The 22,643-nt window shown below is 39.4% G+C and overlaps 4 protein-coding genes across 5 annotated transcripts; 1 reads left to right on the forward strand and 3 right to left on the reverse strand.

The window, feature by feature from the left end:
* Positions 1-277: 277 nt before the first annotated feature.
* Positions 278-12,204, reverse strand: sgcg (sarcoglycan, gamma). 2 transcript variants are annotated; one of them, XM_088381911.1, is made up of 8 exons: positions 11,998-12,204; positions 5,601-5,805; positions 5,058-5,162; positions 3,642-3,732; positions 3,164-3,283; positions 2,165-2,237; positions 1,929-2,052; positions 278-1,498 (listed from the first exon to the last, which is right to left on the reverse strand). In XM_088381911.1, the coding sequence occupies exons 2-8, from the start codon at positions 5,793-5,795 to the stop codon at positions 1,331-1,333; spliced, it is 876 nt and encodes a 291-aa protein (XP_088238037.1). In that variant the 5' UTR covers positions 5,796-5,805; positions 11,998-12,204; the 3' UTR covers positions 278-1,330. The 2 variants fall into 2 exon arrangements, with proteins under 2 accessions (XP_088238037.1, XP_088238036.1); XM_088381910.1 differs by having other exon boundaries at positions 5,601-5,802; positions 11,998-12,203.
* Positions 12,205-13,505: 1,301 nt separating this feature from the next.
* rps25 (ribosomal protein S25) lies at positions 13,506-15,622 on the reverse strand. Its single transcript, XM_088381167.1, has 5 exons — positions 15,497-15,622; positions 14,837-14,926; positions 14,579-14,762; positions 13,643-13,741; positions 13,506-13,566 (listed from the first exon to the last, which is right to left on the reverse strand). The coding sequence occupies exons 1-4, from the start codon at positions 15,497-15,499 to the stop codon at positions 13,647-13,649; spliced, it is 372 nt and encodes a 123-aa protein (XP_088237293.1). The 5' UTR covers positions 15,500-15,622; the 3' UTR covers positions 13,506-13,566; positions 13,643-13,646.
* Positions 15,623-15,691: 69 nt separating this feature from the next.
* trappc4 (trafficking protein particle complex subunit 4) lies at positions 15,692-17,110 on the forward strand. Its single transcript, XM_088381166.1, has 5 exons — positions 15,692-15,971; positions 16,225-16,399; positions 16,476-16,579; positions 16,665-16,791; positions 16,893-17,110. Exons 1-5 carry the CDS (start codon positions 15,797-15,799, stop codon positions 16,969-16,971), a joined length of 660 nt encoding a protein of 219 aa, XP_088237292.1. The 5' UTR covers positions 15,692-15,796; the 3' UTR covers positions 16,972-17,110.
* slc37a4a (solute carrier family 37 member 4a) lies at positions 17,064-22,562 on the reverse strand. The gene is made up of 8 exons (XM_088381165.1): positions 21,496-22,562; positions 21,151-21,383; positions 20,203-20,446; positions 19,266-19,424; positions 19,040-19,125; positions 18,434-18,547; positions 18,218-18,356; positions 17,064-17,618 (listed from the first exon to the last, which is right to left on the reverse strand). The coding sequence occupies exons 1-8, from the start codon at positions 21,641-21,643 to the stop codon at positions 17,452-17,454; spliced, it is 1,290 nt and encodes a 429-aa protein (XP_088237291.1). The 5' UTR covers positions 21,644-22,562; the 3' UTR covers positions 17,064-17,451.
* Positions 22,563-22,643: the final 81 nt, after the last annotated feature.

A 22,643-nucleotide genomic window follows, 5' to 3' on the forward strand; every position in this document is an offset into this window, starting at 1 on the left:
AGACAAATGCAGTAGGTTTAAGGGACTGTACATTTTCGCTCATAGAAATGTCCACGCGAGGGCAACAGAGAGCAAAATAAATGTGGAAATAATTTCATACATTTGGTCATGTAGTATATAAAACTATTAACCATTTGGTTAAAATACATAAAACACTTAATCATACAATAATAAAATAATAATAAAACACGTAATATACATAATATATTACTGTCTTACAAATATGTGCACACATACGAAATTTCTGTCATTACAGAAAGAAAAAAATGAAGACATCTTACAACACAAACAACTTTATTGTTGTATATTTTTCATTGTCTTCTGTTCAAAATTAAATCCAACAATAAACTTTATTTTTTTCTTGACAGTAGAAGAACACAATTCCAACTAGATGTAAATATTTTATCAAAATATCCACCCTGTAACCAATTTAAAATATTTGTTACCTAGCACCTGAAACAGATGTTATATTTATAAAGCCAAGGGCAATATTAGGTACACTTACAAGTCTAATCAGGTCCAAAATGCATGCTGTATCAAAAATTAATTTTTTAGAAAGATAATAATGCCAGAGGTTACTATGATATATTAATATATAATATATGGTTAATATATATATTTATTATCGCTATATATATACATATATATATTACTGCGGTTGTATTTTTCAGTGGTAGACAACTATGTTGCTTAGAGCTCTTGTTTTGATCCTTTTTTGTTTTAATAAAATTTTAAATAATAATGTCAAATCAATGCAAATGTGAAATATAAATCAAAGCTATGTAATATATCATTTACAAGGCAACTCTTTTAGTACACGTATTATATTGAACCATATTAGATTGAGCAGATATGCCTAATGAAGCCAGTACATCATCATTTCCCCTCATTTTTCCACTATCAAGTAAACATGCTTATTATCAAACCAAAACACAAAGGTTATCGCATCAAAATCCAAGCAATCACAACTAATATGATACAAGCCTATATCCTGTTTTTTTTTCTCACACCACTCCAAGGCCTTTACATGTGCTACTTTGTATTGCACCACAAGATATTATATTGCATAGGATGTAAGCTGTAAAGCAGCTCCTCATTTGCCCAGCCATGATACTTGTGTGATACTTTGTGTGCGTGTGTGCGTGTGTGTGTGTGCGTGTGTGTGTGCGTGTGCACCCGTGTGCGCGTGTGCGAGGACGTCTTCCTGCAAGCACAACGCCCCCTGCTGGTCAGACTCTGAGCACTGTGATCCACACAAGATTAAAATGTTATAAAAAGAAAGAAACATTTGTGCTTGTAGCCTGCAGGAAAAAAACAAAACATACACATCTTAGCACTCCTGGTTATCACTGCAAGTGGAGGTGACGCCAGCCTTGGACAGGAAGAGCTTTCCACTGGGACACACGCACACCTCAAAAAGACCCTCGGCATTTCCAGAAACTCCTCCTTGACTCTGGGGCAGATTGGTCATGCGCACTGTCTCGGCGTCCAGCACCAACTGGAGAGCAGAGGAGGACAGCAATAATGAACATTTATGATTCCAGTCAAGAGAGTAACGATTGAATTTGGCTTAAAGGGAAGTGGTGTAGCACAAGACGTCACACTCAAGGCCAGGGGGCCAAATCTGGCCCGACACATTAGTTTATATGGCCCGTGAAAATGCATGCATGACATTTTTAAATTGTCTTGTGTATTAAATAATAATGATGAAAGACTATTTTTTTTCAGGTGCACATTGGTAATCTATGTCCCCTAATTTGCTACATACTAGTGGGACATGACATTTCTTTTATTGGGGCAGTTGAATTCTGCCCAGATACAAGAGACCAGTGGTCCTGGTATAAAAAAAGAAAAACACCACTGTTTCCAACCTCCCACTGTACATGTTGACAGTTGACATGATAGTGACAGAAGCGTGTTGTCCTTACCAGTCCCACGCTGGATTGCAGGATAACGTCCATATTGGAAGCCACTTCAATGTTCCCAGCCAAGGCTTTTAAATGAACTCCCTTTGGAGCGTCCATTGTGAGTGAACGAGTGGGAGATTCCAACCTGAGAATGAACAGAAAAACATTCCATTATCTTGGAAGAGCAGCGTCCATCAGTCATGGTGGGATTGGCTGGTAAACTGACAGGATGACAACGATATGGCAGGAGCACTCACCTCAGGTCTTTGAAGAGCTCTGACTTGAGAAGGGGAACCTCCACTGAATGTTGGAACAGTGCTCCTTCAGGCCCTAAGAGTTAATAAATAACACATGACAGATGATTCCAGAACACAGCACAGATTTTCACATTTTCCAATTCCAATGTTTTGGTTTAGTAAATATTTTCACTAATGCTGTCCATCAATAATTTTTTTCTCACAGTGTCAAGTAGCTTCAATACCCCATGGTCCAAATTGCAGTATATGTGAGTGTCTGAGAACAATTGGAATAATGCTCAGTGCTAAAAAGCACAACTCTTATGGTTTTGACTGTTCTTTTGCTTTGACGGACGAGCAAGAACAATGGTGGCCAATAACCGTTAAAAAAACACGGCTTGAAAAAAGTGGAAGAGCTCAGGGAGCTACACACTGATGTCATAATGTTCTTTTTGATGAGTGAACATAAATTCACTTTCTCAAAATTAGTTTATGTAAATTAGAAACCAGATGTTCGAATATTTTGCAAGACTATATTATTCAAAGTGAGTTGACTTGTCAGGCCTGCAGCCATGTGAGAAGAGGAGTGGAGATGACCTCCACTCAGCTTGACTCAAGCGATCAAGCAGATTGGAGCAGGAGACAAATGAAGGGCGACAGCAGAGTCAATGAAAGAATCACAATGTGAAGCTAAATGTATTTCCTCGGGGTGCACAAGCTTTTTCTGGGCTACTGTGCCGTGTGCAGTAAAGTGACCCCAGGCGTAATGCAGCTACCGACTGACAACCCTCTCAACATTAATCAAACAACCCCAGTGTGAGGTCACAGACCCACAGCGGCATCAATACGCACAGTGGAAAAAGAAGAAAAATGAATGATAATGACATCATGACAATGTGCTGTGATGTGTGTTTCAAAACACTGTTGCTCCAAAATTGCCTTAATTTGTCTGCCCTTTTCCATTACATCATTTATTCATATATGTAAAATTCAATTTGTTTATGGGATGCTTTTTTGTACCTGTGATCCGCAGTTTATCTGGTCCATTCACAGCCTGGTTGCCATCTGCAGAGAACAGCATGTTGTCGCTAGGGGAGCTGATGAGCATGTTTGGTGTATCTCCTTCAGTTTGTTTTGGACCTGCGGCAGCATTTATGACAATTCAAGCTCATTTCATTAGTGTATGTGAACCAATACAGAAAATACAAGAACAAGTATTTGATCATTGTGCCATGGTATTATTGTCCATACATTTAAGTACTCCAAAGTAAATATAAATTCAACACTTATTGAGAGCCCAGTATTTTGTGTTTTGGTCAGACAAACAAATACCAATACAGCTCATTGTCTAATGAGTGCTGCTTGTTAAAAGTGATTGTTTATTATGAATGTGTAAGAATGAATAAAAGTTGAGTTGATTGTTTATTATGAATGTGTAAGAATGAATAAAAGTTGAGTTGAGTTTATTATGGGTGCGTTCACTCTCTCAGCTTCTTACCCACAGACATCCTCCCTGTGACGTCACCGTTTTCATTGCGGGCATTGAGGTAAACCTTTTCTGTATCCGAGTGTATAAGGAGTGGAGAGTCCTGGAATGAAAGGAAGTAGGCATCCTAACTATTACGGAAAAATAGATATTCTGTAAATGTGCAACACAAATCCCATAAAGTGTGATACAATAACCACTGGTGGTTACTTTGGCTTCCTAGTTGCACATGAAAGAATTACAGAGTTTAATGCTCAAATTGGCCATAACATTAAAGTCAATTTTTTTTTAATCTAGCGTAGTGCATTTGTTAAATACAGTTCAACTGTATTTAAATTTTAAGTACAATACATTTGCATGTAATCTTTTTGAATTATTTCTTTGTCAAATAGTTATGCAAGTTAAATTTTCATTTAACTTTTGTCTGCAATGCATTTTAATAGTGTCACTATGTAAGTACAGCTTTTTAATTGGCTAGCACTACCACATGTGTCCTCATTGCCAACCTGTCTTGGCAATGACATTGAACCTATTGTCCTTGATACAAGCAAAATGTAGCCGATCCAATATACAATCCATGTTATATATTGTTATTATGGTAGTATTGGGCAACTGAATACATATCGACTCACCATGTAGTATTTGTTTTTTGTTGTGTACTTTGCTTAGTGGATGACCATAATGACACTCAGGCATCCTACCATTACAGAATTTCAAGTTAGATTGTTGGAAGACCCTACATTTTTATGAATGTGATGAGTTGTTTTTCTGTATAAGCCTATTGACTGGCTGGCAACCAATCCAGGGTTGTAGCCCATCTGCCACCCAAAGTCAAAGGACAAGCGCTACAGAAAACAGATGGATGGATCGCATGTTTGGCCCATGCTGAGGTGCCAAGTACTGTTACTATGCACACAACTTGAATAGGATGCAAATGAAATTTGACTTGTGTCCTGTGCTAAAAAGCTGTCAGACCCAGATGGAGCCTGAAATGTATAACATGCAAAAGCAATAAAAAGTGAGAGCACTCACTGAATCTAAATGTCAAACGCATAACTAATGTCTCGAAAAATGCTTCCATGAGCAAGAAAACCCATAACATGTAAACAACTGCAGCAAAGTGTTCCCATGTGCTGCTCGCAGGCAGGCCGTAAACCACGTTTCCACCGCAAACATCCTTGAGGTTCATCGGAAGCTCACTGCAGGAGCACGCGCGCGGCGGGAGACTTCAGGAGATTGGGCTCTATCCAAACTGCCTCGGAGCGCTCGGAAAAGACAGTTTTGCAGAAAGCAAGGACTCACACTTTCCAACAATCATGTAGGGTGCATGTGGGGGGTGGGGGAGTTAAACACAGAGGGAATAATGACAACCTTGCTGGATGGCTTAATTAGCAGGGAGGGAAAAGAGAGCAGAGAAAGTTCACATACTTCTCTGGAGTGGATCTCCTCTGCGTAGAGGGGCAAGAGAAACTCGGATTCGCCCTCGTCCAACTTCACGCCTTCCGAGTGGACTTGCAGGAGGCCCATTCCTTCCTGAGGTCACGCAGGACATGGAGGCAGATCACAAATACGGCACTTTATAATTGACAGCTCAGCAAGGATATACCGTACCACCACTAAGCGCTTGCAGCAAAATAAAAACAGGTTGGCTCTAAAAATTCAAAAATGATCATATTTTGAAAAATAATTTTGAAAAATAAATCTGGAAATAGATGAATCCATTGGTGCCAAACTGCAAGCACACTGAGGTTATGACTGATTTAATTTACATTGTACAGTGTTCCTCTACATATTTGCGATTTGCTCCTGTTGACTTCACACATTCATATATTTTTTGAGGGAATCTATCATCCATTATTGGCTTAAAACTCACCATTTCACTATTTTAATGCCTAAGTCCTGCCTAATGCAAAAGTATTTCATCGGGACCATGGTTAGGACTTAAAGGGCTTAAACGCGAGCGGCACGTACCGAGTTGAACCACATGACCCTGAAGATCCAAATGGTGAGGGCCAGGTTGACCACCAGGATGATAATAAGCAGCAGCACAAACAGGTAGAGGCAGCGCTTCCGCCAGCCATAGATGCCGACCTTGTAGATGTGCTCGGGCACGGGCCTGGGCACGCCACTGCCCTCTGTGCTGCTCTCATACTGCTCACCCACCATCTGCAAGCTGCTGACCACAACAATGTCATCAGGATACTCGCTTGAACAGGATAATAACACAAGAGAAACACTGTACTGTATTCATGTACTGTACTACATTGCAGTACATGGAGCACATTTACAACACATGCATTCACCAACTACTTGTTTAAAAAAATAATTGGCATAATATAATACAATACAATACAATACAATACAATACAATACAATACAATACAATACAATACAATACAATACAATACAATACAATACAATATAAGTTTTTTGACCCAAAAAATCTTATTGAAAAAAATCCAAATGAAGGGAGAAAACTGAAATGCGAAATGACCATAAAGCAAGAATTTTTACAATAAAAACAAAAAAAAGGAAACATTTACAACTATACTTAATATGTAGTGGATTCCATTAAATTGTTCATAAAAGAGGCATGCGTATGAGCTAGCTACATATCAAATTGAAAAGTGGTAAGTCAGTAAACCCACATTTTCAAAGGGAAAAGGAAACGAAAGAAATCTGAGCATTCTGAATCGCATTAGTGTGCTCAGACACACCCAGTGCATATCTGACTCATAGTGCCAATGGAAAGCTTGACAGCTTTTCCAGCAGTTTCACACTAAAAAGCAAAGTAAAATGCACTTTATGAGAGAGCAGAGGCGGGCTCCTGAGTGCCATATCAAGCAAAGCGCACACAACAAGCTGATGCGAAGGCAGATGGAGGTCCAGATGCGTCAACACAGCCCGGCCTCCAGTCAGTACACTGTCAGCATTGCACACTGTGACAACAAGCAGCCTCGGGGACACATTTGCCTTCGACTCAAACCTATTGGAGCTAAGGACTGCACCAATGATGTTGTGATTTTTTTTTAACCATTAATCTGTGTTGGGAAGCACAAGGAGACTGTACAGTAGAGACAGAAGCCATAAACTGAAGATAAATCAACCACAAAACAAAGCAAAAATGGCAAGCATCATAATCAGCCAGGAAGATGAACTATTATGAGAATAAAGTCACAATAGCATGAAAATGAAATAAAATAGTAATAAAATAGTAATATGATCCCTTTGACAGAGAAAAATCATCCAAAAAGTTTCAATAATTGACAGAGAAAAAGTCATAATATTACAAACATTACAAGGAAAAATTATGAATGAATGAAGTTAAAATAACATGTGTAATTGTAAGAATGGAGCTGTTATATTACACCTTTGGAAGCAAAATAAATAAAAAGTAAAGAAAATTAATATGGGACTTTAGGATAACGTATCATTATTGTATGAATATGGTTATAATTACCCCCAAATTCTTGCAATATTAAAAATTTTGGGGTGTCATTAAGATTGATTTCTTGTAATAGTATTAGTACATAGTATAGTATAATATTAAGTCATACACATGCATAAGTTGTATGATTGATTGATTAATTGACTAGGGGTATAAAAGTCAAAATTGCACAAAAAAAGTTGCAAAGTTATGATAATAAAGGTGAGGCGGAAAAAGAGTTTTAAAATAAAGATGTGAAAAGACGGGAATATATCTTACATGGAAAAATAGACTTATTCAAACGCATGTCTTTGGAGCCCATTTGCCGGGGCCTAATGTTGTGTTCAATGTTGCCTTCTATGTTGAGTGCTGTTTCTTCATTAGCACATCCAAAGTGGAAAACAAAGTAGAGACGTAATTGTGCTCCAAGTTAATGACGCGACAATCAGGTCCACGTAAACGCGTCCATCAGTCCTAATGGAGTCGTTCATTATGATCTTAATGAAGGAAGACTCAGTCCAGCTTCTTCCTCGCACAAGCTCGGAACTTTTCCTTAGCAACCAAATAAAAACACTTGCCGAGTAGCCCCTGCTGTCGGGAATGCTGTGACGAGTGTTGGCTCGTAAGTGAACAGTTCGTTCAAAAGAACGAATTTCTTTCAGTGAACGAGAGCGAATGAATCACTTCCTAAAGTGATTGGTTCTTTTTTCAGTTCATATGACTTCAACCAGTAGATGTCGGTAATACGCATTGAAGCTGGTGCCACCTCGCCATAAAACAAAACGAAGAAGAAAATGACGTAACTTCCTATTAACGAACGAGTCGTGAATTGCATTTCCCGTTCGCCTACTGAACGGATCTGTGAGTGAACGAGTCAGTGATCGAGTGAGCGATTTGCATTACCAGTTCATCGCGAGAACGGATCAGTGAGGGAACGAATCCTGACTTTCCCCTTCGCGAACGAGTTAATGGGTGAACTGCCTTCCCGTGCATCACCGGATCAGTCAGTGAACGTGTTGCGTCTACTGGCGTGGCCATTCTTCCCTCTTCTGCGCAGCGTCCTGTACTTATTTATTGTGTTATTTGTTTATTTATTATTTATTCATCACTCTTATTTAATCATTGCTTGTGCCTTCTTGTTTTAGTTTCTTGTTTTACTTGCTTACTTGTATGTACATTGTGAACTATGTCTTGTCACCATGGGATAGTGGGAACGTAATTTTGATCTCTTTGTGTGTCTTGGCATGTGAAGAAATTGACAATAAAGCAGACTTTGGCTTTGACTTTGATATATATATGGCGTGGATATATTATTTTATTTTTTTAAATAAACATGGCGTGGATATATTATTATTTATTTATTTATTTATTTTTTTTGAATAAACATTTAACACTGATTTTTCCCTTATGAAGTGGTCTGTGATTAGGTACACCTGAAAATGGCGGTGTACCTAATAGAGTGTCCGAAAGACGTCACAGATCAAACAGCCAAGCAGAAAGTAGGGGTGAAGGCCGGTGTGGCACTTTTCACTTTCCGTAAAGCTTTGACCCTGATTTTTCCCTAATGAAGTGGCCTGGTATTAGGTACACCTGAAAATGGCGGTGTACCTAATAAAGTGTCCGAATGACGTCACAGATCAAACAGCCAATCAGAAAGTGGGGGTGAGGGCGGGTGTGGCACTTTTCACTTTCAGTTAAGCTTTGACCATGATTTTTCCCTAATGAAGTGGCCTGTGATTAGGTACACGTGAAAATGGCGGTGTACCTAATGGAGTGTCAGAATGACGTCACGGATCAAACAGCCAATCAGGAGGTGGGGGTGAGGGCGGGTGTGGCACTTTTCACTTTCACTTAAGCTTTTTCCCTAATGAAGTGGCCTGTGATTAGGTACACCTGATGGACACTTCAATAGGTACACTACACGAGGTAAAAATAAATAAATAAATAAATAAATAAGAAAGTTTACCGAACGATTCGGTGAACGATTCTTTTGAACAAATCTTTTGAGTGAACCGATTCTAGATTCAGTTCGCTTGAGAAGTGGAATACACATCACTAGTACAAAAGAGTGCAAACAGCAATGGTCTGACAGGTCAAAATAGCTGACTGGATAGTGACATGAGCTCTTACTCCGTGAGAACTTAGTTCGATCCCAGGTGTAAGCATTTTCCTGACTGTGCTTTCAGATCTTTTGAGTGAATCGATTCTAAAGGTTCAGTTCACCATGGACTGGAATGCATATCACTAGTACAAAACAGTGCAGACGGCCAAAGGCTACCAAGTTGAAATATCCAACTGGTTAGTGACACGGCCTCTTGCTCGATAAGAACTTGGTTCGGTCCCAGGTGTGAACGTATACCTAAATGTGCTTTGAGATCTTTTTCAACCTTTTACTCAAACACATTTGGTGTAATAACACCATCAACTACAATTCAACAAATACAAAACTAAAACATCAATGTCGGCATAGCAGCAACGCTGTCTGTCACTCACTCGTGAATCTTTGCGACCGAACCTGAAAATGGCGGTGTACCTAATAGAGTGTCCGAACGACGTCACAGATCAAACAGCCAATCAGAAAGTGGGGGTGAGGGCGGGTGTGGCACTTTTCACTTAAACCAGGGGTGTCGACCTCCAGTCCTTGAGGGGCCGCGTTCCAATATGTTTTCCAGGTTACCCTCGTTAAACACACCTGCGTGAAAAGATTTTGTTCATTTTCATGTTCTGCAGGAGCTAAAACTTTTCACGCAGGTGCACTTAACGAGGGAATCTTGGAAAACATGTTGGAATGCGGCCCCAAGGACTAGAGCTTGACACCTGTGACCTTTGACCATGATATTTCCCTAATAAAGTGGCCTGTTATTAGGCACACTTGAAAATGGCGGTGTACCTAATGGAGTGTCCCTGTGATTCCCTCGTTAAGTGCACCTGCGTGAAAACTTTTAGCTCCTGCAGAACGTGAAAACGACCAAAATCTTTTCACGCAGGTGTGTTTAACGAGGGTAACCTGTAAAACATATTGGAACGTGGCCCCTCGAGGACAGGAGGTCGACACCCCTGGTTTAAGTGTATAGTGCCACACCCGCACTTTCTGATTGGCTGTTTGATCTGTGACGTCATTCGGACACTCTATTAGGTACACTGCCATTTTCAGGTTAGTTCGCGAAGATTCACGAGTGAGTGACAGACAGCGTTGCTGCTATGGCAGCCAACACACATTATGCCGACATTGATGTTTTAATTTCGTATTTGTTGGATTGTTGTTGATGGTGTTATTATACCAAATGCTTTTGAATAAAAGGTTGAAAGAGATCTCAAAACACATTCTGGTATATATTCACACCTGGGATCGTATCAAGTGCTTATCGAGTAAGAGCCCGTCTTACTAACTAGTCGGGTATTACGACCTAGCAAACTTAGGCCATCTGCACTCTTTTGTACTAGTGATGTGCATTCCAATCATTTTTGTTGATCTGAATCTTTAGAGTCGGTTCACTCAAAAGATATAAAAAGCACAGTCAGGTATATGCTTACACCAGGGATCGAACCAAGTTCTATCAACGAGTAAGAGCCCATGTCACTAACCAGTCGGCTATCTCAACCTAGCAGCCCTTGGCAGTCTGCATTGTTTTGTACTAGTGATGTGCATTCCACTTCAAAGTGAACTGACTCTTTAGAATCGGTTCTCTCAAAAGATTTGTTCAAAATAATCGTTCACCGAATCGTTCGCTACACTTTCTTATTTATTTATTCATTCTTTTTTTTCTACGTAAAACACATATTGTCATATAAAGCAGTTAACCAAATGTCAGATTTTTATGTTTCAATTGGCGAATATAAAAACAAGGAATAAAACACCAGACAGGTTTTAACATAAATGTTTATTTAAAGAAAATATAAATAAATAAATAAATAAATAAATAAATAAATAAATAAATAATATATCCACGCCATATATATATGGCCACGCCAGGAGACGCAACACGTTCACTGACTGAACGTTTGCGAACGGGAAAGTCAGGATTTGTTCCCTCACTGATCCGTTCTCGCGATGAACTGGAAATGCAAATCACTCACTCTCTGACTCATTCACTCACAGATCCGTTCAGTAGGTGAACGGCAAATGCAATTCACGACTGTGAACGGGAAGTTATGTCATTTTCTTCTTCGTTTTGTTTTACGGCGAGTTTTTTTTTTTTTACATATGTGCATTTTTTTCTCATTTTAATTGGAATAGTTACTTAAGAAAAGTGTTTTATTTTTCTTCATTTAAACACATTGTTGGTATTCAAACTGTACATTGTGTTTCAGTGTCTTACTTTTTACTAGGAGTAAAACCTCCTATTTGATCAATTAACATTTGGACCAACTCCGTAACTGTATTTTATTGAAATTATTTGAGGTCTATTACTTTATTCCTGTAACAATACAGCTTTTTTTTTTTTGTAGTCTTTTGTAAAATTGCAATTGTAAATTTACCACATAATGTGAAATGCTGCAAAGCCTAGACCCAACGTTATGACTGTATTCTTTAACTGGAACCAATAATGAATGAAAAAGTCTTGAAAGTATTTGGTAAAAACTATCCGCTCATGAAGTGGACTTCCCGTCTTTCACTGCTGGCTTACCTTCTATAAATAGAGGACTCTGTGCAGTATTGTAAGTATATTTTAGAAAAGGCACCACAGAACACATACACACACACACTTGAGTGGTTTAGCTCATGGGCACATTAAATAATCAAGTGAAAATATAAGTCACACTGACATTGTGTTTGTTCAAGTTATTTTAGTATTGCTGCCCTTGTATGGTAACACTGTTAACTGTGCCATCAGAGGTCAGCATGAGGCGTGGAGGTGTCAAAAAAAGAGGTCAAATGTCACACGAGAGACTTTAGTGACACGCATGAGTTTGGGAAGGGAAAACAACAAGAGTACTCACCGCGTTTGTGGCGAGGTTCGCGAGGTTTCGGTGTTTAAATGAAGCTCGTCAGTGGAGCAGCGGTGGAGCTCCTCACACACGTCTGACAGCCGCTCAACAACTGCGGTCCATAAATCCACTTATGCGCCGCGCCTGACACCAGACGGCGCTCCCGCTGCCCCGCGGAGCTACTCTTCATCTCACTCTGCTTTGCACTGGAATACGTATATGAGAGAGCGAGAGAGAGAGCGAGACCGAGAGAGCGAGAGAACGAGAGAGAGAGGGAGAGAGAGAGAGCGAGAGAGAGAGAGAGATGGAATGAGGAAGCGAGGGATGTGGTCAGTCCACATATGTTACACATTTTTTTCACTGTTGTCATGAGTCCCCCAATCGTGTTTTCTGTCACAGATCGGTTTGCACATAATAAAATGTTAAAAATGTCATTAGACTGTTCATTTAGTCAAATCTAATGGGAAAGTAGTGCTTTGGCATCATCTTGTCAAATCTGCAGCTGGAGTCACCAACATGCTGCTTGTGGGCAACAGGTTTTTAAATCAAATGTTCTAATGTAAAATTCCAAATAGATCAGATATTTTCCCCATCCCCAAATTTTCTTTATTATTATTAGTGTAGTAGCTGGCCACAAATTAAATTTTTAGCAAATGTTCATCTCCTTAAAATCTCAGACTTGCTATGTCCTTGCAAAATAACAGTTGGACAGGCATGCATCATAATTGCTATTAATTGAGGTCTGACTGTATGTGTGGTATGTGACAGATTAGCACTCAGACATAAACTTTTGTGGCCGTATTTAATCTTTATATCCATTTTCATTCATACACTTGTGTTCATCATGGCTTTCTCAATAAGATGCTTCGCAAGTATTTTAAACAGCAGTTGTGTATAAAAATGCAAAAATGCTACTTTTTTGTAACAAAACATGGTCTTTATCTTGTCTTTCAATTTGTTAATCTTTATTATCAAAATTAGTACCATGCTATTAAAGCAATCATTATTTGACCTTAAAAACCATCATGAGTCTACTCTGGCATTTCTAACGAGAAGAGTTTTAACTGTTGCGATAGCAACTCCTCACCTGCAAGCTCATGTTTGTCAAATGAAGATTTACTTAATATAAAAATAAAATATACTTAAAATAAATTATATTAAAAATATAAATAAAAAATAATAGATAAAATATTGATAATAAGTGAGATATCAACAAAGGCTTTGTGCTTCTATATAATGAAAACCTTTTTTTCTCATTTAGTGATACAGCTTATCAATATCTTAGTGTTTCACTGCCTGTGGCTTTAAAAGGATAACAGCAGAGAATGGAACTCCAAAGAGGCACCCAGTTAGAAATGATCCAACATGAACAAAAACAAGACCACTGGATGTCCCTGGATGTGGGAAGATCAGAATGCTTCCTTGGCGCATGACCACGAGAGAATTCTAACAGCCACGAAATGTTCTTGTTTGCAGTATTAAGTGTGATTTACCATCCATCCAAATAAAAGAGTCAAAGCTTTGTCTTTACATTTTATTTAACTTCCATTACAAAGAGCACATCAAAGGAAACGAGAGAACCTGAAAAAGAGAACAATGACAGGTGAGAGGAAGCTCTAGAATGAAAACATTTGGGCATCCTTTTTATAGATGTCACCTGATTATGCTTTCTCAGCAGCTGCCTCCTCATCTCCGCCCTTGGTGTTACGCGTGTAGATGAGCTGGGCTCTGTGCTTAGACACGAGCTTGATCATGCCTGTAACAACACGGCGCACACACGCATTTAAACTCTTAAGCTTCATTTAGATGTTTCAAGTATATAGAGCATGTGAGCATCGATTTCAACTGTCACCTACAAATGTATCCTGAGCAAATGGGAGTGCAAAAGTACTGCGGCAAAGTTTAAGTAGTCGGACACAGCCAATAAAGTGCTCTTGTAAAAATTTGACATTTCGCTACAATTTTGTGGAAAATGAGACGGTGGTCATTACCTTGAATCCAATTTTTAGTTTTAATGACTACGATAAAAACGGAATGTAACAATCTAATCGTACCTACACTGTTCTCAGCACTGAGGGGGGTGCACATTCAATTTGTAAACAAAAAAACTTGGAAGCGCTAGATCCCCCATGGTGTAACAAGCATACACATTCTAAAGACGTCCTACTGTGGAACAGTCCTAGTTGAAAGTTCCTAAATTTCGAGTTCCTCCACAACTTAGGTTAAGTTAGATTTCACGCCACACAAATTTTGTAAAAATGCCATCTGTGACATCAGTTCCCATCACTAAACCTCATTTCAGTCTTTACTTGTACGCCTATGATTAAAAAAAAAAGCTTACACTTTTTAACAAGTTTTAGTTACATTTGAGAAATACCAGTTTCAACAATGATGCAATTTGTACAAAATAATAAATTAGGAATGGGAATTTTTCTTGTAAAATTTTAAATTGTAGGCTGACCAGCACATCTTAATAGACATCTTAATCACATTTTGAGTTACTACCGTTTTAAATGTTCATTGCTGCTCCTTTGGCGTTTCAATTTTTCAGCTGATATTAAAATTAATAATAATAATCACGTGGTAAATTCACCTTTAGCAAGCAGTTCCTGCAGGGCGTTCCTGGCCAAGGAGCCACGGATCTTCAGCCTCTCTGACACAACGGCAGGTGTGATAAGCTTGTAGTTGGGAACTTCTTTGTACAGCTTTTCGTAGGTGGCCTTGTCGAAGAGGATCAGGTTGTTCAGCTTGTCCCTCACTTTTCCTTTGGACCACTTCTGCTCAAACACACCAAACATATTAGGTCTTGGCAGAATAAACAATAAAACATAACTTCACAATGAGTCAATACCTTTTTCTTGGCTTTGCCTCCAGACTTGTTAACTGGGTCCTTGTCCTTCTTGGACTTTCCAGTGTCCTTTTTCTTATCAGTCTTGGGAGGCTGAAAAGGGAGGAAGATCAGTTAGACCCATCACATCAACATTTGTCAGGTTTGTTATATGCGATAATGTCATGTGATTAATTATGCAAAACACAAACTTGTTTGGTTTAAAGAAATCACTTAAAATACAGCGTGAAATTGACAATGTGGCATTAAGTTGCTGATTGAGGCGAACGCAGAATTTAGCACATGACCGGCATGGAAAGGCCTTGTTGGTATCCCCAAGAGCATGAAAACACTCAAAAACATACAGTAAGCGAAAGGTTTAAATTTTCATCAACTAATAGTTCAATTTATGGTCATGACAATTACGAGTACAGGATTCATCATTGGGGCAATTGCATTGCTAGGCTACCTCGCTAACGAGCACTACGAAAGCGTGGCAGTATTAGCATGTAAGCTAAGTAGCGTGTGCTAACTTTCTTAGAACGTTTGCTTTCGTTTTACTAAAAAGACATTAATAACACTGTTTTCGCAGTATATTCCGACTGTTCATTTGTCAGCGGAAGGCATAGATGCGTGTGATTTTGTTCACGTTAACTCGCAAAAGTGGTTGCTAGCCGTCCTCACCATGTTTCCTCGTCAAGATGTCGGAGCGAAAGGAAGTGGGCCCGTGCGAAACGCTCTTTGGCAACCCGTATATGCGGAAGTGGAGGAAGGGATTATGGGAATTTGAGTTATTTTTGTGATCCCGGTTTTCCCAATACTGAAGACCAATAATTCTCAGCACAAGAGCCACGTTTTCTAATAATCATCATACTAAAGATAAACCATGGTGAAAAATAAAACGTAAAATAAATTAAATAAGTTAAAAAATAACCACCCGGACGTTTTACCGTCACGTGACCACTGCTGTCAGACGCCGCAAAAATGGTGATCTTCAGTGTGTATGTAGTCAACAAGGCTGGAGGTTTAATTTATCAATATGACAACTATGTGCCAAGAGCGGAGGCCGAAAAGACGTTTAGTTACCCTTTAGATTTGGTCCTTAAGCATCACGACGAAAAAGTGGTCGTGTCGTTTGGGCAAAGGGACGGAATCAAAGGTAATGCCATTAGCATTCAGTTAGCCCATACAGTCCAATGTATTTTAGTAAACGTGGGTTTGAATTTGAATCTAAATTACGGAATCAGCGATATGCCACTGTTATAGTTCACTGAATAATGCCGTAAAATACAGTGCATTATGTTACTAATAAATATGGAAAAGCTCAAACTTATGCCATTACACCCAGACACAAAACATTGTTGATTTGTCGTCTGTCCATTTGGTCTAATTCCATTTCTTTCCGCTCCCAGTGGGCCATGCAGTTCTCTCCATTAATGGGATTGATGTGATGGGAAAGAGTACAGCAGATGGGAAGGACATTCTGGAATACTTAAAAGATCCGTCCAACTATCCGGTGTCAATTCGATTTGGAAGGGCTCGACTCAGCTCCAATGAGAAACTTATGCTGGCCTCTATGTTCCATTCGTAAATCACGCTCATTCATTATGATTGGCAACATTCATTATTAACTCACACGTTAACGTTTCCAAATTTTTGCCAGGTTGTTTGCGATTGGATCACAGCTGTCTCCAGAGGTTGGAAGTTCAGGGATTGAGATGCTGGAAACGGACGTGTTCAAACTCCATTGTTTCCAGACTCTTACAGGTGGCGCATGAATCTGTTATCCTACCAGTTAAAAAAAACTGTCAGATTACCTTCTGTTTAAAACTGAACTTCTGTATCCTCTCAGGAATAAAATTCATAGTGCTGGCGGACCCGCGACAAGCCGGCATTGATGCTCTTTTAAGAAAAATATATGAGATTTATGCAGACTTTGCACTAAAGAATCCATTTTACTCGCTGGAAATGCCTATCAGGTACACTTGGCCATCTTTAACCTTTTTGCGGCAATACAACCTGGAAAAATGTTTGTACGCGTTGAGTGTTAATGTTCAGTGTTTCAATTTTGTGTTTCCAGGTGTGAACTATTTGATCAGAACTTAAAAAGTGCACTGGAGGTTGCAGAGAAGGCTGGTAACTTTGGAGCTGGATCATGAAGCAGAAAATAATCAAACATTAGTTTTTTGTTGGTTTATAAATTGTGGTTGTTTGATGTGTCCAATTAAGGATACAATGACTCCACTGTACATACATTTTTTTGGTAAATTTTATTAAACTCAATATTTCAACTGTTAAGTTTGTTTACAAGGTATTTCATAACACTGAAGGCCACAATTATTTATTTAAGTCTTGATTTTTTATTTTATAAAAGGTTGAAACTATTAAGACTAGTTTCTGTTATTAAAATAATTAGCTGCTTGAGTCAACTCCTCTCTGGTAGGAACTCCAAAGTTTAAGTTAAGATGTATAGTTAAATTGAGAGTGTAGCAGTTTTTGGATAAAAGCATGTCCCAGCTTCATCCCCATCTTCATTTTGCATGCTGAAAATAACACGGCGAGTATAAAAATGTGTTTAAAAAAACAGGGTAATACAACGAAGGCTTCATATTTATCTCTTTGAGGGAAATTAGCACGTCTTAGTCTGATTTCTTAGATACGTGACCCATCTTAGAGCGGATGTTACGCAGCAGGAAGAAGCAGACAGCTGTGATGCCGCAGAAAATCTCTGCAACCCAGAAGGCCGTATCCCAGCCATAATGTTTGGCAATGGTGCTGAATGGAAGCCCAGAGAGGAAGCCACCGACTAAGGAAGAAATAATCGTTGCTTACCGGTTGTTTCTTATCAAAAGCATTTCAAACCGAAACATTCAAGTTTAGTTGTGGAGAGTTAACAAATTCAGCATGTACGATGCTTTGTGCACATTTAGATAAGTTGTTCTAGCAGTCATAAAATCAAATCTAACTAAAGCCGCAAAGGAGAACAGATGCTGAATGATGAATAAAAATGTTTAGCTTAAATGGGTTTGTTTGTTAGCTAGCAGGTGACTTCTGGTTAATAGAAGATAAAGAACAGTCAGGCAGTGCCATTCTAATTCAGTGTTGGATGGTTCAAATGGTACTATATTGACTGTAATTGTAATTGTAACTGTAATTGTAAAGTAAAATATACAATTTAGCCAAATAAAGACCATAACAGATTGATATAAAATTGTTGATCTAAAATAGGGTGCTCCTTCATGAACTATTTCGCTACTAAGTTTTGTGAAAATTACGTTTGTATTTGTGCAAATCTGCTGTGTCCTATTTAGTTATACAGTATCTGTATTGACTGCAATGAATAAGGGTCATTATATAAAAAAATGACAGCCTAACAGTATGTAAATACAATAGTGCTAAACTTACTGTTAGCCATGAGGGCCACAATAGCATGTGATGTCCCACAGTAGTTGGACGGAGCGCTCTCATTGGCGATCACACCAAACAAGGCTGTCGGCCCGTAGGAGGAGAAACCAAAAACAGCACCCAAAAAGAGTATCCACACCTTCAAATGCAAAGAGACATGAATTCCAGCCAATTACGCTCATAATTTCACACAATATCTGATGTGTCGTCAATTACCTTCGGGCTGTCTGGAGTGACTGTGACTCTAAACAGGTACATGGACACAAACATTCCTGCCATCATAAGGATCAGGACACAATGGCGAGGATTGCCGTACGTTTTTATGCCTTGCTGTAAGGAGAAGGGAGATTCAGTCCAGAAGGTGAGTTTACGGTAAACGTGGCAGGTTTGAGAGAAAAAAAAAAAATTGTGCCTGTGCCTACACTCATATAGAAGACTAACACCTCAAACCAGCAGCAATGTTTGCAATATCTCAGCAATGTGGATTGCAAAAGCAACATACTACTGTAATGAACCATCAAATTCACATTCCATAGCACTTTTCCTCTTTAAGGTTACCCCTGAGCTGGTGCCAAATTATAGAAAATGAATATATGGGTCAGTTTTAATCTGATGCAAAACAATCAAATATTTGCGTCACTTTAAATGGCAAACCGAATACATTTCGTACATTCGGTGCAGTTATGTAAACTGGTACAGGAGGAGGGCTGAAGGATTTAGGCAACCAATTAGAAAATAACCATTTGCTCTTTGTGTACAAAATCAAACAAATAATGGGACAGAAATTCAAAATTGTTTGGGCTATGTGGCTTGCTAACTCACTTTGGCCACAGCTTTGTCAGAGAAATAACCTGCTGCCAGGCTGCCTATAAGGCCTCCCAACTCCAGCGCACTCGTGTATGAGCTACCTATGAAGAAGAAAGCAGGGAATCAACACAAACAACACATGGACGGTGAAAATGCCGTACTTACATAACCTATCCATTTGGTCTTCAATGCTAGTGTCCCTATATAACGTAGAATGTCACTTATCATCAATATTGCATACCCATTAGCGTAGACTGTCCTTTGTCCTGAATGAGAAACAGCTGTCCCCAGTCGGTGCAGGCTGTCTTCACCCCAAAAACCACCAGATAGGTCAGGGAAACGAGCCACAGGTAAGGTGAGAGCAGGAACTCAGACAGGGTGCTCTCATTGCTAGAAGACTCTGAAGGAGACAAAGGGTGGATTAGACGGAAATTAATGCAAGCAAGGTATAATATACATTGAATCAAATTAGTGGCGGCCCAGTGTCACACTGGTTGACATGTCCGTCTCAAAGTTAGGAGGGTTCGATTCCACCTCCGGCCCTCCCTGTGTGGAGTTTGCATGTTCTCCCCGTGCCTGCGTGGGTTTTCTCCAGGCACTCCATTTTCCTCCCACATCCCAAAAACATGCTTGGTAGGCCGATTGAGCACTCCAAATTGCCCCTAGGTGAGAGTGCGAATGGTTGTTTGTCTCTGTGTGCCCTGCAATTGGTTGGCAACCAGTTTAGGGTGTCCCCCGCCTACTGCCCGATGACTGCTGGGATAAATTCCAGCACACCTGCAACTGTGGGGACAAGTGGTATAGAAAATGAATCAAGAAGACGAATCTAATTCCCTTCATATGAGGGGAATGTGAGGACCCGAGGTATATGCAGGGTACAAAGTCTGCAGAAGAGTCAACCTTTAGTCACAAGAGGCACATGCAGTGTGAAAAAAGTCATGAATAAATTAAGGGCTCCACAACCGAGTTCAACCAATACTTCCTGGAAAGTTGCCCAAAATGCTGCCGTTTCGACCACCGTCAAAATGCCACTCAATGCACAGACATGAAAACAAGGTTTCACAAGGGAGTACGTAGCTTTCTTTAAAAAAAAAACATTTTGTGTCTTCTTTTGTGTGTACTAACTCCCGGTCATTCGAAGTCGTGTAATGGCAGTGTGAACGAGTCAGTAAACTCACCCCCTTTGCTCTTCTTGTCTGCCACTTCAACATTAGGTAACCCTACGTCCTTGGGTTCATTTTTGATGACCAACAGGCAAACGAAAGAGAGTACGACACAGATCATTCCAGACATGCACAGGATGGTCCTCCAGCTGTAGCTCTGGGTCAGCACTGAGGCGATAATCGGGCCCAAGCTGCCAGCCAGATTCATGCTGCATGACAGGATTGACCACCATGTTCCGAACTGAGAGGGCTCGAACCACTAAGAGGAAAGATGAAATGCAGTCAATGTCATTCCTGTGATGGACTCAAATGAAGTCATTTTTCTGCCTTTCTTCCCATGCTGCTGTTGGCTGCCCTGTCCTGTTTCTACTTTGAGAATATGGCTTTCGTTGTATTCCTTCTTCCACTTACTGCAGTTGCTAGGGAAATAGTTACTTTTCAGGGTTTAGATTGACCACAATTACCTAGTACAACAAATTGGAAAAAAATGCACAAACATCAATTTCATTTAATGATTCAGAGATTATAGGGCCCGATCTAATTAGAGCCAATCGAAAAGATGCAGACGAAGCAGCTTTCAGAATAATGTTGTTGGAGGATTAATTTTAATTCACCAATTTAACTGGGGTTTTTGAGACTTAAATGGTTAAAATGCATACACAAAAAGGAAAACTTTTATATTGTAGTTGCATTTAGAAATGCTCCATAATGCTGTACACATCAGAGCGGTTTCTGATAATTTTACTCTTCCTTGTAAACTAAATAATGCAATCAAAATTTACACACAACCTAGTCAATACTTGATATGATTGAGTATTATCTTTAAGAGCTCTTTTACTCTTGGATCTTATTAAACCGTGCATGCGTACCGCCAGGGTATGTTGTGAATGGTCAATGCAAAAGATGGAGATATAAAAGCATGTGCTAATAATGTGCCAATAATGTATAATGTTGCTATGCTACCTTGCGCAGCACCCTGCCACAGGGAGGCCAGCCGAAGCCCTGGCCCAAGCCGTTGAGGAACCACAGGGCAGAGAATACGGCCACAGTGGATGACCAGGAAAAGACCACATTGATGCCTCCCACCAAAAACAATCCAATGGAGAAAAGCCAGCGGGCACTGATCTGGTCTGAAAGGACTCCACTGATGAACTTACTGATAGCGTAGGCCAAAGACTGACTGCTGGTTATCATGCCTGAGCAAGCAGAATACACAAACAACACAAAGTTGCAATACATGAACATAACATGATGTAGTCGTAGTTCAAAATAAAAGGAATAAATCAAATGTGACATGATCAAGCATACCCAGATCATCCTTGTCCAGTTCAATTTCCTGCATCAGTGAAGGCATCACAAAAGAGAATGTTTTTCTGTTGAAGTAGTAAAGTGTGTAGCCAACAAACATGGCCAAAAATATAGTGCTCCTATAGTAGCCATAATTTGCTTTACCCATGATGTAAAAAAAAAAAAAAAAAAAGAAAGAAGGTATTTATATAAATATATTTGAAAAAAGAATTCAGAGAGGAGATCAGCAGACGGTGCCTGCCGGTGAACTTTGCTTCAGGATCGATGTAGCAGCAGCTGCCGCTTGCAACTAAGGGCTGTTTGCAATCTGTACAAGTTAATGGTCAACTCTCAAACACCACAAATGATTTAATCTGACCTCTTGGGCGGGTTTTACAGGTCCGGTATGTTGTATGTTGTGAAAAAATAATCCTGAAAACAATATTGTCACTGTTTTGCATAATTATCCCGATTTAACAATGTCCTTGATCGATGTTGCAGTTTGCTCAACTGGGGATGTTATGGAACCCTTGGACTAATGACGTTAATAATTTACTCTCACTTTTCTTTAAAATTGTTATTTAAAATACCATATAGCAAATTTTTTAATTCAAACTGCTAAATCAAACGGGATTCTATCCCCACTATTTTCATATTAGTGTGCATCGATTTGAACAATATTTTTTCTCAATGAATTCTCGTTGCTATGATGTTTCCGCATCATGTGAGCCAATCACCGCCGCTTATTTGTCGACACTCAGCGAAGCGTGTTTGCAACTGGGCAACATTTACCGCTAAACGCACAGAATTATAGAAAACTGTCGAGTAAATATCCGTTTTTGTAACACAAAACAACACATATATTTTAACATAGCTTCGGATACGTCGTTAGTAATTAAAAGCGGCCGGTAACATATGCCAGGTTGCAATATAACAACGAGCCAATGTGGACGTTCTTGTATTTTTTTTAACTCAATGATACGATATTCGTGAATAACGCTACAACATAAAGCTTCGATTTTTATCTTTCAGTTTACTCATCCATTCGTTTTCACTTTTGGTGTAAGACCGCCCCTGCTTCGGGTTTTTTCTTCTTTACTTTCCTATCTAAAATGAGTGTTGAGCGCTCGGGTACACTTGCGCCTCCTACCGATTCTTTGTGGCACGAG

The sequence above is a fragment of the Syngnathus floridae genome, chromosome 7 (assembly GCF_059516105.1).
Source record: "Syngnathus floridae isolate MCC-2025c chromosome 7, RoL_Sflo_1.0, whole genome shotgun sequence".
NCBI lineage: Eukaryota > Metazoa > Chordata > Actinopteri > Syngnathiformes > Syngnathidae > Syngnathus > Syngnathus floridae.

Bases quoted from the DNA above. Each gene is read 5' to 3' on its own strand.
- sgcg (XM_088381911.1), bottom strand. From the start codon at position 5,795: ATGGTGGGTGAGCAGTATGAGAGCAGCACAGAGGGCAGTGGCGTGCCC. The intron at 3,733-5,057 runs GTATGTGAACTT...CTTTCATTCCAG, and splicing joins AGGAGATCCACTCCAGAGAA to GACTCTCCACTCCTTATACA. The intron at 3,284-3,641 runs GTAAGAAGCTGA...ATGCTGCCGCAG, and splicing joins CACAGGGAGGATGTCTGTGG to GTCCAAAACAAACTGAAGGA.
- rps25 (XM_088381167.1), bottom strand. The intron at 14,763-14,836 runs GTATTGACTCAT...GTGTTTGAGCAG, and splicing joins GAGGCAAAGCCAAGAAAAAG to AAGTGGTCCAAAGGAAAAGT. The intron at 13,742-14,578 runs GTGAATTTACCA...GTGTTGTTACAG, and splicing joins GCAGGAACTGCTTGCTAAAG to GCATGATCAAGCTCGTGTCT.
- trappc4 (XM_088381166.1), top strand. From the start codon at position 15,797: ATGGTGATCTTCAGTGTGTATGTAGTCAACAAGGCTGGAGGTTTAATT. The intron at 16,580-16,664 runs GTGGCGCATGAA...GTATCCTCTCAG, and splicing joins TTGTTTCCAGACTCTTACAG to GAATAAAATTCATAGTGCTG. The intron at 16,792-16,892 runs GTACACTTGGCC...TTGTGTTTCCAG, and splicing joins TCGCTGGAAATGCCTATCAG to GTGTGAACTATTTGATCAGA.
- slc37a4a (XM_088381165.1), bottom strand. From the start codon at position 21,643: ATGGGTAAAGCAAATTATGGCTACTATAGGAGCACTATATTTTTGGCC. The intron at 19,425-20,202 runs GTGAGTTTACTG...TGTCTCCTTCAG, and splicing joins AGACAAGAAGAGCAAAGGGG to AGTCTTCTAGCAATGAGAGC. The intron at 18,548-19,039 runs GTGAGTTAGCAA...TTCTCCTTACAG, and splicing joins CTGACAAAGCTGTGGCCAAA to CAAGGCATAAAAACGTACGG.